General features: G+C 38.6%; 2 protein-coding genes across 2 annotated transcripts; one reads left to right on the top strand and one right to left on the bottom strand.

Moving 5' to 3' along the window:
- The first annotated feature begins 39 nt into the window (after nt 1-39).
- Nucleotides 40-3,227, top strand: extl2 (exostosin-like glycosyltransferase 2). The gene is made up of 5 exons (XM_032564914.1): nt 40-148; nt 947-1,395; nt 1,962-2,032; nt 2,156-2,268; nt 2,347-3,227. Exons 2-5 carry the CDS (start codon nt 1,059-1,061, stop codon nt 2,747-2,749), a joined length of 924 nt encoding a protein of 307 aa, XP_032420805.1. The 5' UTR covers nt 40-148; nt 947-1,058; the 3' UTR covers nt 2,750-3,227.
- parla (presenilin associated, rhomboid-like a) lies at nt 3,089-8,581 on the bottom strand. The gene is made up of 10 exons (XM_032564912.1): nt 8,450-8,581; nt 7,176-7,362; nt 6,810-6,914; nt 6,568-6,700; nt 6,371-6,466; nt 6,113-6,262; nt 5,307-5,377; nt 5,129-5,230; nt 4,776-4,873; nt 3,089-4,630 (listed from the first exon to the last, which is right to left on the bottom strand). The coding sequence occupies exons 1-10, from the start codon at nt 8,527-8,529 to the stop codon at nt 4,483-4,485; spliced, it is 1,170 nt and encodes a 389-aa protein (XP_032420803.1). The 5' UTR covers nt 8,530-8,581; the 3' UTR covers nt 3,089-4,482.
- Between the last annotated feature and the right edge of the window lie 3,679 nt (nt 8,582-12,260).

The raw sequence follows: 12,260 nt of genomic DNA, 5'->3' as shown, positions 1-12,260 counted from the left end.
CTGATGTGTGGCTCAACCCACTTTTTCACGTCTGGCTCTGAAGCAGATTTCTTCTTCTTTTTCATGTCAGCTACTTACGTCATAGCTACGCAACCAATATGGCGACACAGTAACCCGAACGAGATGATTTCAACGCAAGCAAAATGAGGTGAGTTATAAATAAAAGAGTAGAAAAGCTTCTCTGGTGAGATGTGAAAAAAAACTAAACTCAACAGAGAGAAACATTTGCAACACACCGGACAAAGTTCACAGGCATCAGCAGAGAAATATGAGCAGTCACGAAAACAAATAGCGAGAAATATTTTTTCAAATCAGTGCATGAGACTCTTGTTCCGAATGGCAGGACAACTAAAGGAAAACAATTTTATCCATATTCTATAATATAGCTCATGTATATCTGTTTATTTTTTAAATGCTACAAATAAACGTATTCTAAGTATATTTTTAAACGTTTTTTGGGTTTGTTGCCTGCAATGTCACTTGCAATGTGCAAGTGAAACAAGAGAGCTGCTGCTGCTGCATAAACCCCTGCTTTGTCTTTAGCATAGAAGGTGATCTTTGAATCAATACTTCTTTGTGTTGTTCGTCTGCTCTATATTCTACATAAACTAAATGTGTCCATTTTATTAGTAAATAAGACGAGCAAAATTCAGTGTAACAGTAGACCGTAAATCTACAGAGTATAATATCTACCTTATTGCAAACATCAGAATTTTCTTTGCTTGAAGACAATTTTTTTTTTTTTCCCATAATGATACGTAGTTTCCTCTGGGCGAAAATTGCATTTTGCCAAGTTTCAATTCCTTTTGTGAGATGAAAAGGGGTCAGGAAATTATGTTTGAAGCTGTGTACCGCACATGATCACCAATTAAAATTAAACTTAGCATTCAGTTACTGCATTGCATTTTTTCTAAAAAACTCAGTTTATGTCTCCTCTTCTTTGCAGGCTTCAGCAGTTGCTGCTTTGGAATTCGGCGAAAGTGTATCATTTTTCCATCTCCTGCTGATCCTCTTGATCGGAGCAGCCTTGACAGCTCTGTTGCCCCCTTCTGAGGAGCATGGAGGGGTTGCTGGGGTGCCTGGGGGTACTGCGCAGAGCAGCGCCGCCAAAGGGAAACCCTGCTCAGGGTCAACCTGCAGATGCCCCAGAAGAGAAGTTTACTATCGTCATCCAAACCTACAACCGCACCGACATTTTACTCAAACTCCTGAACCATTACCAGGCAGTGCCTCATCTTCAGATGATCATCATAGTTTGGAACAACGTCAGGGAGCAGACTCCGGCGAAGCTGTGGGAATCCCTGGGTCCTCATCCAGTCCGGGTGGTCTTTAAAGAACAGGCGAGCAACCAAATGCGCAACAGGCTCCAACCGTTCTCTGAAATTGCCACCAATGGTCAGTGCATTTTTAACTTGCATCAGTTTGCAATGTGTAAAATATTCAGTAGATTTTATTTATTTATTTTTTTTATTTCATTTTTTTTAACCAGAGACGTGCCATTCAGCAGACCGGTAGACCTGGAATTAGACAATTTTTGCTTGATCAACTATTAAATTATTGGGAAGACAAACACCAAAAATCCTGAGTTTTTCCTGTATTTATTGTATAATAAAACTTTGAACTCAATCAACCAACCAACAGGATGCACTTTTTATAACTACCTGAATGCTTAGAGACGTGCATAATTATATTCTTGTATTTTGTAATTTTTGGTTGGATAGTAAACTACTAATTCTATCAAAGCACCTGGTGCACATTATTTTCTTTTATGTTATAGCTCTTTATAAAAAAAAAGTGGAGTTGATCAATTGGAGACCTCAAAGAAAAATGGAAATGGATATCTGACAGGAAAGACTGACTGGTGCATCTCTACTTTTTATTTATTTTTTTGTCAATTTTTCCTAGTATTTGAGTTTTTTCTCTTTCGATCCCTTCTGATTCTTTTTCTCTCAACCATTTAGTTGTGTTAATGCTGGATGATGACACCCTTGTCAGTGTTCCTGACATCACTTTTGCTTTTTCTGTGTGGAAGGTAATGAGATTCATTGTCTATTAAATTAAAACAGCATTTCCAGTCTTACGACTGAGGCATTGTAAAGTAATTGTGTTACTATGTTAGTCATATAATTGAGCATTACATTTCTATATCTTGAAGCAATTCCCAGACCAAATAGTTGGATTTGTCCCTCGAAAACACGTCTCAACAGCTGGAGTTTACAGTTATGGCAGCTTTGAGCTGCAGAATCCAGAAGCGGCTGGAGGAGACATGTAAGTTGCCCTTGCGTTTGTCTTCAGTTTGGGGTCCTTGCCGTGTTTGCTCTTACTTAGTTCTGTTCTCCCTGCAAGGTATTCCATGGTTCTGATCGGTGCTGCCTTCTTCCATCAGCGCTACCTACAACTGTTCCAGGATCAGCCTAAAGAAGTACACGCCTTAGTTGACGAAACCCAAAACTGTGACGATATAGCTGTGAACTTTGCTGTTGCTCTGTATTTAAGAAAACACTCAAATTCAGGCACAGTCCACAGACCTTCAGGGATCTTTGTCAAGCCTGTGGACCTGCGCAACCTTGAGAAAGATGCCAGCAGTGGATATCAGGGAATGTGGCATCGTCCTGAGCACCTTCTCCAGAGATCGTACTGTTTGAACCGGCTGGCGCAGATCTATGGCTTCATGCCGCTCTGCTACTCCAACCTCATGGTTTCCCAGTTTGGTTTCCCAAGCTATGCCAATCACAAGAGTAGGGGATGAAGACGTTACAAATGGATGATTTGGGTTAAAGTAAGAGATGAGACTGCTGAGGAGTTTGGTAGACTTGGTTGATTGGTTAACGCTCCTCATGCCATTCAGCCGATGCTTTTAGTCTCATGTAATCCGAAGGTAGTTCTCATCGCAGGATAGTGATGACAACACAGACTAGTCAGATGTAAAAATTTATTCTTGAAAGAATCACTTGCTGAACTGCAATTATTCAAAGGGAATAGTAGGTTTAAAAACCTGAGAGTTATTCATATACAGGTATTTAGTTGTTTCTTTAAGAAATGAAATTTAATACAGGCCCAGAAAATTATTCATATGGTTTATTTTTCAACCTATTTCTAAATTATAGATAGAGAAAAGAAGTATTAAGATCCTAAGAAACAAAGAAGAAAATTTAAGTGCCAATTTAAGGACTGTCCTATTTGTGAAACGGTTAAAAACAATAAAAGAATACTTTATTCATTCTTAATGAGTTCGCTTCACAGATTTATTCCCCCGTCTCAATAATCAATGGACAAATCTTGATTGGTGTTACAGCAATCAGGAACTCCTTATGATTACTGAACAACAACTTTTTTTAAGTTTCTATCGCTATTTTCATGATTTATCTTTGGTGATGAGCTCCAAGTCTTTGAAGTTGGTGGGCCTCCTGTCTATCATCCTAATCATTCTACTTGCAAACACGATATCCAGGGAAAAAAAACGATTACCAAAAGTATGAAGAATTTTAGGCTGTAGCCATAAGCTATATGTGCATATAGCAAATAGCAGTGTTACATTAAAAATGATTAAAGTCATCTTAATTACCCTAAAGGTGTAAAGTTGCTGCTCATCCTTAGTTGGGGCAAGTCACACAGAACATTAGGAAGCTATTGTGTTGTAGCAATAGAGATAGCGAAATGTAAAAATAAATAAAATCAGGTTTACAAAAGAGGACAATTTGGTTGGTTGTTATAACTTGGACATCATTTTATGTTAAAATGTCTGCATTCAGTGATGGTAAAAAGAAAGTGCATCCTTTTCAGATTCTAAGATTTCACTTGTCAAAACATTGCAACATTTTTTGTTGTTCTGACTTAGTCTTAAAACTGGGCAAATACCACATCTGTCATTCTGACAAATGACACTAAGACAGTATGCACAATGTAGCAAAAAGTCAAGTTAAATCTTGCAGTACAACAGTAGTTTGATTACCCAAAATCAAACATTATTTTTGTTCTCTGTCCACAAGATGGTTGTTGGCAGCATAATTAAAACAACACAGAACGAATATGGCCTCTAATAATAAAGATGGCAGAACCGATCCAAAACGTTCATCTGTGCAAACAAATATAAATCACATTTGTTTCACAGGACTGGGCAGAACTATGGTTGGTAGTTCATAAACAAATCCAAACAATAAAAAAGTCCTGTGCATCAGAGATGACACTTTTCTATGTTCTTTTTTAAACCCAGCAATGAGCTTTTTAAAACTTATATCAAAGCATTAGAATGAAACAAACTGTGGTACCCATGCTTTAGGAAGGAAGCACCTAAAATGCCAATATGGCCCCATTAAAACAAACTTTAACTCACTGTTGAAACTGAGCAGATTAAATGTTTGCATATTTTAATATTTATTCATGAAAAATAACAACCCACTTTAACAAATTGAAAACATCCAGATCTTTTCCATGACCAGAGAATTCATGTTGGTAAAGAACTCCAGGGATCTTTAGGTAGGGTTACTTCTGTCCTCCACCGCCACCTCTGACCTCAGGCCCACCGCCGGGTCTCGAGCCCTTGCCACCCTTAGAGCGAAGCTCATGCCACAGCTTCACAAGAGGCTCCCTCCTTCTCCAAATTAGTTTGTGACCATACGCCACATACCAGCTGTCAGACAAAACAGGGAATGGTTAAAACGAGACAGAAGGAGTAGATTTCCCTTCTCAGTGACATTTGCATCAATCAAAAAGCTAAATTTGATTGATGCAAATTAAAAGAAAGCCGAAAAGAGGGTTAAGGATCAGGGACTCACACTCCAAAAAGAGCTCCGCCAAGGTGAGCAGCGTGATCAAACAGCCGCCATCCCAAGACGAGCCCCGCCGTATCTATGGCCACAAGTGCTTTGAGAGCCTAAGAACAAATAAAAACCAGATATTTAAAATTCTAAACAAGGCACTGCTGAACGCCGTGCATTCAGTCATACGTACTTACACATTCACACATTCATACACGTGTTTGCTTTGTTCATGCACAGATTTAAATCTTTTTCCTGCAGCAAAAACACAATGTAAGAATGACATTACACATTTAATGTAAGAAAAAGCAAACATCCAGAGACCTTTGACACACAGAGGATAGGATAACAGTAGAAACTGTGAAACGTACGTTTCCGGCAGTGAAAGTGACCATAGGAAGGAAGATAATGCCGAGCTTGGCCTCTGGTACTTTCGTACAGACTGCAGCGAGTACAGCCATGACAGCACCTGACTGTGAATAAAACAAAGTCATAGATCACGATCTTTTCACCGTTCATAATAAAATATTAGGTTAAAAACATTCTTACCGCCCCAAGTGATGGGTAGAATCGCCCGGTGGCGGTTTTACAAGCATAACTGACCATAGTAGATATCACGCCTGAAATTGCAAAAAAAAAACAAAACATATTTTTGCAATGTCTTAAAAAGATGAGAAAAGGGAATAGAATCTTGGACCAGCGTTCCAGTTCCAGTCAGAAGATAACATGATCATGAATATTAGTTTTTTGACTTAAATGATGCATTTGAAGTCTTGTTTCTCATGGTAGAACAGCTAAACAGCATACACTTTCAGTCATTAAAAAAAAGATGTACAGTAAACGAAAACCAATTTTGTCCTTGGACATTGTCACATTTTAAACAATGGATATTAAAGGGCAATAGTTATACTTTTGTATCATCTAGTGGTTAGACTGGAAATTGCTGCTGCCTGAATATATCACACAGTAGCTAAAACAGTAACAATGACAAAAAAAAATATGAAAAATGTGCAAGACCAACTCCAGGCTGCTGTTTGGTTCATAAAGTATTGGATCTTGAATGAGCTATGCGGCCTAATCTAAATCGACTATGCATATGAAAACCTTTGACTTGAGTTTAATCACAAAACTGTCAGAACATAAAAAATTTTTTTTAAAAATACCAGACTTACCTTTTTTACATAATTAGTGGATATTTTCTCAATAATATCAGGATTTTGCACAACTACAAAAAATTACATTATAAGAAGTAAGTAAATCTTATTTTGACTTAAGATCTTATCTTAGGTCAAAATAAAACTGCTCTATTGTTTTAATATTTGGCCAGTATTGATCCTGTCCTTTGCTCCACTTACCAGCTGAGAGGTAGACCGCAAGAAACTGTTCTTTGCCTAGGAGGGAGACGATACCGGAGGAAAACGTCCATAGGACATACATATTGGCCACCATGTGGATAATGGAGTAGTGGCTGAAGGAAGACAGAATCATGGGAAGGCACTGTGTTTCTGGGTAGGAGAAAATAAAAAGACAAACAGCAGAGCATAGAAAACATTAACTCCTTACAGTTGTATTTGAGTTACTTTTAACTTTCCTCAACAAACAACCATACTCACTGGAGGCTGGGTTGGATGTGAAGTACTTAATCATAGTTCTTTGCATCGCCGGGATCCTCCAGCAACATAGAACTGCAGCGTTTATAGCTATAATTCCTGGAAGATGTTAAGAAGAACTTGCATGACTTTTAAACCTTTGGAGACATGCTGACGTCCAAAATTGATGAGATCCAAAATATATCTGCTGTTAAAGCTACCAGTAGCAGTCCTCTGTCCCTCTGTAAGGCTTCTCCAGAAGTCATCTACCATGGACACCAGGAGGAGGAGCTGCCGCTGGAAGCTGGACAGTTGGTTCCACCAGTCGTGCCAGTACGCCATGTCCTGGGAACCCTCGTTAACAAAATGATGGGGAACTGACTCAAGCTGATTGTTAACTGAACAGTTAGCAAAAGTTGAAAGTGATGGTAGACAGAGTAAAACAGTTTTGTAAAATCCTTACCATTACGAGTTTTTCTAACTCCTCTCCATCTTTTGCAGTTTGAACTCTTGCTTTCAGAGTCTCATACTGCAAAATGGCCGCCCCACCAAAGGAACAACCTGCAAACTGGCAAGGAGTCAAACAACCAACCATCTTCTGTCCTACATATTATTTTAGCAACTATTTACAGATGTTGGCATTAAATCAAAGTTAACAGTCTTCTGATTTCATACACCAAATTCCCCCTGGCACATTCAGGGGATGTCCCCAAGTCATCTATAATTGCCCTGTGCTGTGTCTCTTGTGTTTCAAGAGAATAAAAAATGGATCTTCTTTTCTTACTATACTTCATATTCAGATTTAGTTATAATTCGGACATCAGCATACCCCTACTGTGAACATCAGTGGTCTAAAGAGCCTTGGCTGTTTGACTTTGCGAGGAGGTGGGGGTCCCGGTGGGCCAGCCTCGGGGGGTGACGTTTTGGTTTGTTGCTGGTTGACATTTCCCTTTTTGGTATCTGTCCTTTTAGCTTCCCGGCGGAACCCACTCCTCTGTTGCTGGTATGGGTTGAGCCTGTACCAAAAAACCCCAAACAAGCAAAGCCTTTTACATACGGCATCGGCTGGTATGAAGACATATTGAAGATTTAAAACGTCAAGTGTTTAATAGGCTAAAGATTATTCCCTAATAACATTCCTGTAGTTTGAAATCCTCTTGATAAGATGCAAGAGAAAGTGCTGGTTAGAAGTCACAGTCGGCTGGCTGTAAGTAAGTAAGTAAGTAAGTAAGGTACTACATTCTCCTTACACTTCCTATGCTTACAACATGAGAAATTTGGCTTTTTGGAAATATTTTCAGTCATGAAAACAATGGAGAGTCATAGTATGGAAGAAACCTCACACATTACTCTATAAGGTAATACTATTCTTAAACTAATATTTGAACAACATGCGCCATTAGCTTACTACCTAAGAAAATGGCCAACTAATAAACCAGCCAAGTGAGTTATGTTTTTATTACTTTTAAAATAAATTATCTAATTTCAATCAACTGCACACAAAACAGAACCGAATAAAAAAAAAAAAAAACAACAACAATAAAGCCATTGGGTCCTGGTGGCACTGAAAATGTCCATTTTGGCAACAAAACTGCCAGTTGTATGTCTAGTTAATAGCCAGGTGTTGCTATTTGTTGACAGTCTCTAAGCACTCGTTGAAACAGCTATGCCAAGTTTTGTTTCCAACCTCTACAAACCTACGACCACGTACTGCATCCTTAAAGTTTACGTACAGTATCAAAACCTAACAACTAAATGGCAAAATTTTAAATCCCCTCTGGTTACAAACACATGAAGTATTTAATGTGGGTTGCATAATGTGCAGCGTGTGTGTACTTCAGCCCATTTAGCACAGCCTTAAACAAGCAACCGCAGTGGAATAACACTGGCCATCATCAGAAATTAGTAATAATAACATAGTAATATATGTCGATGACACTAACAACCCCTGTTTCCTACCCCAAACAAAGTTAGCTGCATTTACAATGGCAGAAGGGTTAGGTAATTTAACATTACTAGACGAGAGGAAAACCTAGACACGCACATCTCCTGCCAGGGTTAATCTTCTTCAGACAGAAACTGAACGCCGCTTTTACTGCTCACCTTGAGCATCTGGAAAAGGTATTTGGCGATCTATAGAACTCTGTTTTGCCCCATTTTGTGATAAATCCTCTGCACGCCATGATTGTTGTGACCTCCTGCTAGAAGCCCCTCCCCCTGTCAGACTCGAACTGATGCTGCCTTCACGGACGCTTGTAAAAAAAGGGTCCATACGGCTCTGAAAAAAAAGTAAGCGATCACTTAAAATGATCAGTTTCTCGGATTTTTCCTTTTTATAGTTATATGCTTGAGTAAAATAAACATAATTTTATTCTATGAACTACTGACAACATGTCTCCGAAATTCCAAGCAAAATTTAGTATTTATTGGCAGAAAATAACAACAACAAAAAAACATGTAGTTTTTTGAGACCTCAAATAATGCAAAGAAAACAAGTTCACATTTATTTAGAAACAACAATACTAATGTTTTGACTCCGGAAGAGTTCAGAGATCAATATTAGGTGGAATGACCATGAGGTTTTCAGTGCAGTGGGTCTCTTGATCCAGTGCTGTACAGTTTTATATAAATATAGTCTCCTTAGTTCATAGATATGAGTCTAGGGGTACTTTTATTTTGAAAACCTACGTTGTGATGCTCAGTGACGTTTCGCCTAAGTAGACATGCGAGTCAGCAGTATTTAAAAAAATCGTCTTTGCTGTTTTCTACATTATAATGGCAGTAAGGTATAGATTAACATTTACAACTTCAGTAATACGTCAAATTATTTGAGCAACATTAGGAATCATTGTTTTTGTTTTAATTAAACCCGTTAGATCATGTTATCCATTTTATTTATTAATTCATTTAAAGGGTTGCTATAAATTTGATACTGTGGCTTCAAAATAATTCATTTTCCATCATTTTGTTCGCAGGGCTTCCAGGATACACCTTACTAACTTATTACATGATTACCATAACATGTCAATGTTAAAATGCCTTCATCACGACTTGAATTCTTGTCAAATTAGCTACTCTTGTCACAAAGACAATGTCCTAAAACTTCAACATATTAGGGCTTGTTACCTTGTTATGAGTGAAAAACTGCATGAGGCATCAATACAGCTGAAGTCTTCCCATCCAAGTGCACAGCAACCAAACAGATGAAGGTCACTCAGACTGGTTGTGATCATGCAAAGATTTCGCCATTAGCTGAGTTTAGAAATGGGATGTGGAAATTGCGAGGGCGGCTTTCCAAACGAAGTTCTGTGAATAAAGCAATAGCTAGATTCAGACCACAGAGGCACTCGTTCTTTCATTGTGCAGGGTTCTGATGAGAAGCTGAAGCTCTCTAAGCTTTAACTAGCTTAGAGAATATTTTTAATGTTCAAGCCTGTCAAAAACTTTTCTAAGAAGTTTAGTTTGCATGTTATCTTGTTTATGGGTTGTTTCGTTGGTCCCTTGTTTCAACGTTTCAGAAACGGTGGAATTTAGTTGTATTTATTTATAGGTTGATCAACTGCCAATGCAACTAAGAGCTTATAACATTGGACTTGTTATGCTTTCAATGTTTGTATCCGTTAATATTTTGTGTTTTTGGTTGCGAAATTCTTTATCTAATAAACCTTTAAATAATAGATGTTTTCAATTTTTATCTATAATCTTTGATAATATGTAATTCAGTTACATGTTCAGTTACATGTTCCTTGTTTGAAATAAATGATAGTCAGCTAACTGATAAGGAGAATTTATTCTTCAGACAAACGTCTTGGTATCAGACTAATCTAGACTAATCAATTAATGCAGTTTAATGAGGCGGGTCAAACCCACAAGTGTTTTTTTTTTATTTCATCCATATGTAGCCTACTGCCACATTCAAAAAATATAATGAATGCAAAACTTAGACAAAAACAACACACTATCTTGCATATAATAGCAGCTAATAGTACCTTATCCTTTTTCTTATGCAGGTTTGTTGTGACACCTTTCAGAATGGTAGCAGTCTTGGCCAGTAGGTGGGCTGTATTGATGGCACTGGGAGCTCCTATTGGCATCTGGACAACTTCCACAAACTTCTTGCTTACTTGCCCACTGCCTCCAGAAATAGGTAAGAAAAAAGGTAGAATTTGCAGTGAGTAAGCTGCACTGCAGTGTCTGCAGAGCAGGGCTCAACTCCAATGCAAAATCTGCATAGCTGTATCGCTCCATACAGAATTGTTTAGAGAACTGCAGTGACAGAGGAGGGGGAAGAATTTACCAGTAGGAGCAATTCGTCTTAACAGAATTAGACAGCACATCCCGCTCACAAATTTGAATACAATCTAATTTCCATAGCTAAACAGAGCATTATACAGTCAAACCCACAAAAAAGGCGGTGGTGGTGGTGGTGGGAGGTTGCGAAGGGGGTTACAGTTTCAGGGCAAAGATCCAGAGTGCAAAGAAAGGAGAGCAGTATGCCTTTGCCACTGTATAGACCAAGGACATGCTGCGAAGTCAGATGATATCCTGTGGGTGCAGGTCTGGGGCAAGGGGAGGACACAGATATGTGGGAGAGGAAAGGCTGGATGGATGAGCAGAGCAGAAGGAGTGAGAACAGCAAACATGGGAGAGGTTGAGGTGGGAAGGCCACAGGAACAGATAAGTAAGGATGCATGGATGCATATCAAAGAGATATTGTAGCTGAAAAGAAGACACTGATTAATCTTTGTCAGATTCTGGAGGACCTTTAAGCATCCTTTTCATTTTTTTTTATTTATTTATTTTTGCTGTTTTTCAATCAATGCAGTTCACATTTTACCCCGCAGAGGTGTCTTCTTTCAGGTCCCGTCATTGATTCACTGGCGAACTGACGCCAGCTTGTGTTCAGAACAAGACAGGGGGGAGGCACGTCATTGCCCATGTGACAGGAAGCATGATGCCTGCAATAAGAACAACTTGTCAGTCGTGTTAGACATCTGTTCACCCTAATGCAATCGTATCCCTGCAGATTAAATAAAAAAGCCGGCTCAAGCACTCTCTTGCATTTGTTCTAAGACTTACATCCACAGACTCGTGAGGCTAAAGGCCGTTTGGCCTTGAGGCTTCTATTTCAGCACAAAGTCTAGAAACATCTTATACCAGCAGCACGCTCTTTTTATACCTTCAGAGGAAACTCTAGCTGTTGTCATAGAGTCCCATAAGTGTGCTGACGGGGCAGTTTCCAAAACAGTGATCAATGGGCCTGTGAGATAATACCACGCTTGCTTTCTGTTTTACCCTGCATACATCTTGTGGATCGGTCATGATTGTGATTTTCTTTGGACAGATGTCAAAGGGAGATGTCAATCTTGATGTTTGTTATAAACATAAACACGGGGGGAAAAACAACACTTTTCTAGTTTCATCATTTTTAATTTCAAATGAAAAAGAAAGAGTAATTGTGTAACAAGAGGAGCACTTGAAATTAATGTGAAAAAGCACACTCATAGAAATCCTGTATGCCTGTGCTGTGACAATTTGATTATGCAACACAAGCAAGTCCCAAGAGCTTTTTGAACAAACCGATCACACAGGTGCCGAACAATTATTTTCAATGTACACTCACTGTGTGTATAGTGCACAATATGTATCTGAGTTCCACTGCAGCATAATCAAATAACAGGAACAATACAGCATCAAATGCCCAGAACACACTATTGATCTGATCCGCATATTAAATATTGATGTCCCTCAGCAAAATATTATATGTCTTTCCTAAAAAAAAAAGAAAAAGAAAAAAATGCTTGATAAATTATGTTGTCAGCAAGTGTGGTGACTTTTCACTGCACTCACTGGGGTATCTGGTACATCATTGTTGTTTTGGTAGCCTAGTAGGTAATAAAGATACTGAAAGGTA

The sequence above is a fragment of the Xiphophorus hellerii genome, chromosome 6 (assembly GCF_003331165.1).
Source record: "Xiphophorus hellerii strain 12219 chromosome 6, Xiphophorus_hellerii-4.1, whole genome shotgun sequence".
Taxonomy (NCBI): Eukaryota; Metazoa; Chordata; class Actinopteri; order Cyprinodontiformes; family Poeciliidae; genus Xiphophorus; species Xiphophorus hellerii.
The sequence above is the reverse complement of the archived record's forward strand: the minus strand, read 5'-3'. Positions and strand labels throughout refer to the sequence as shown.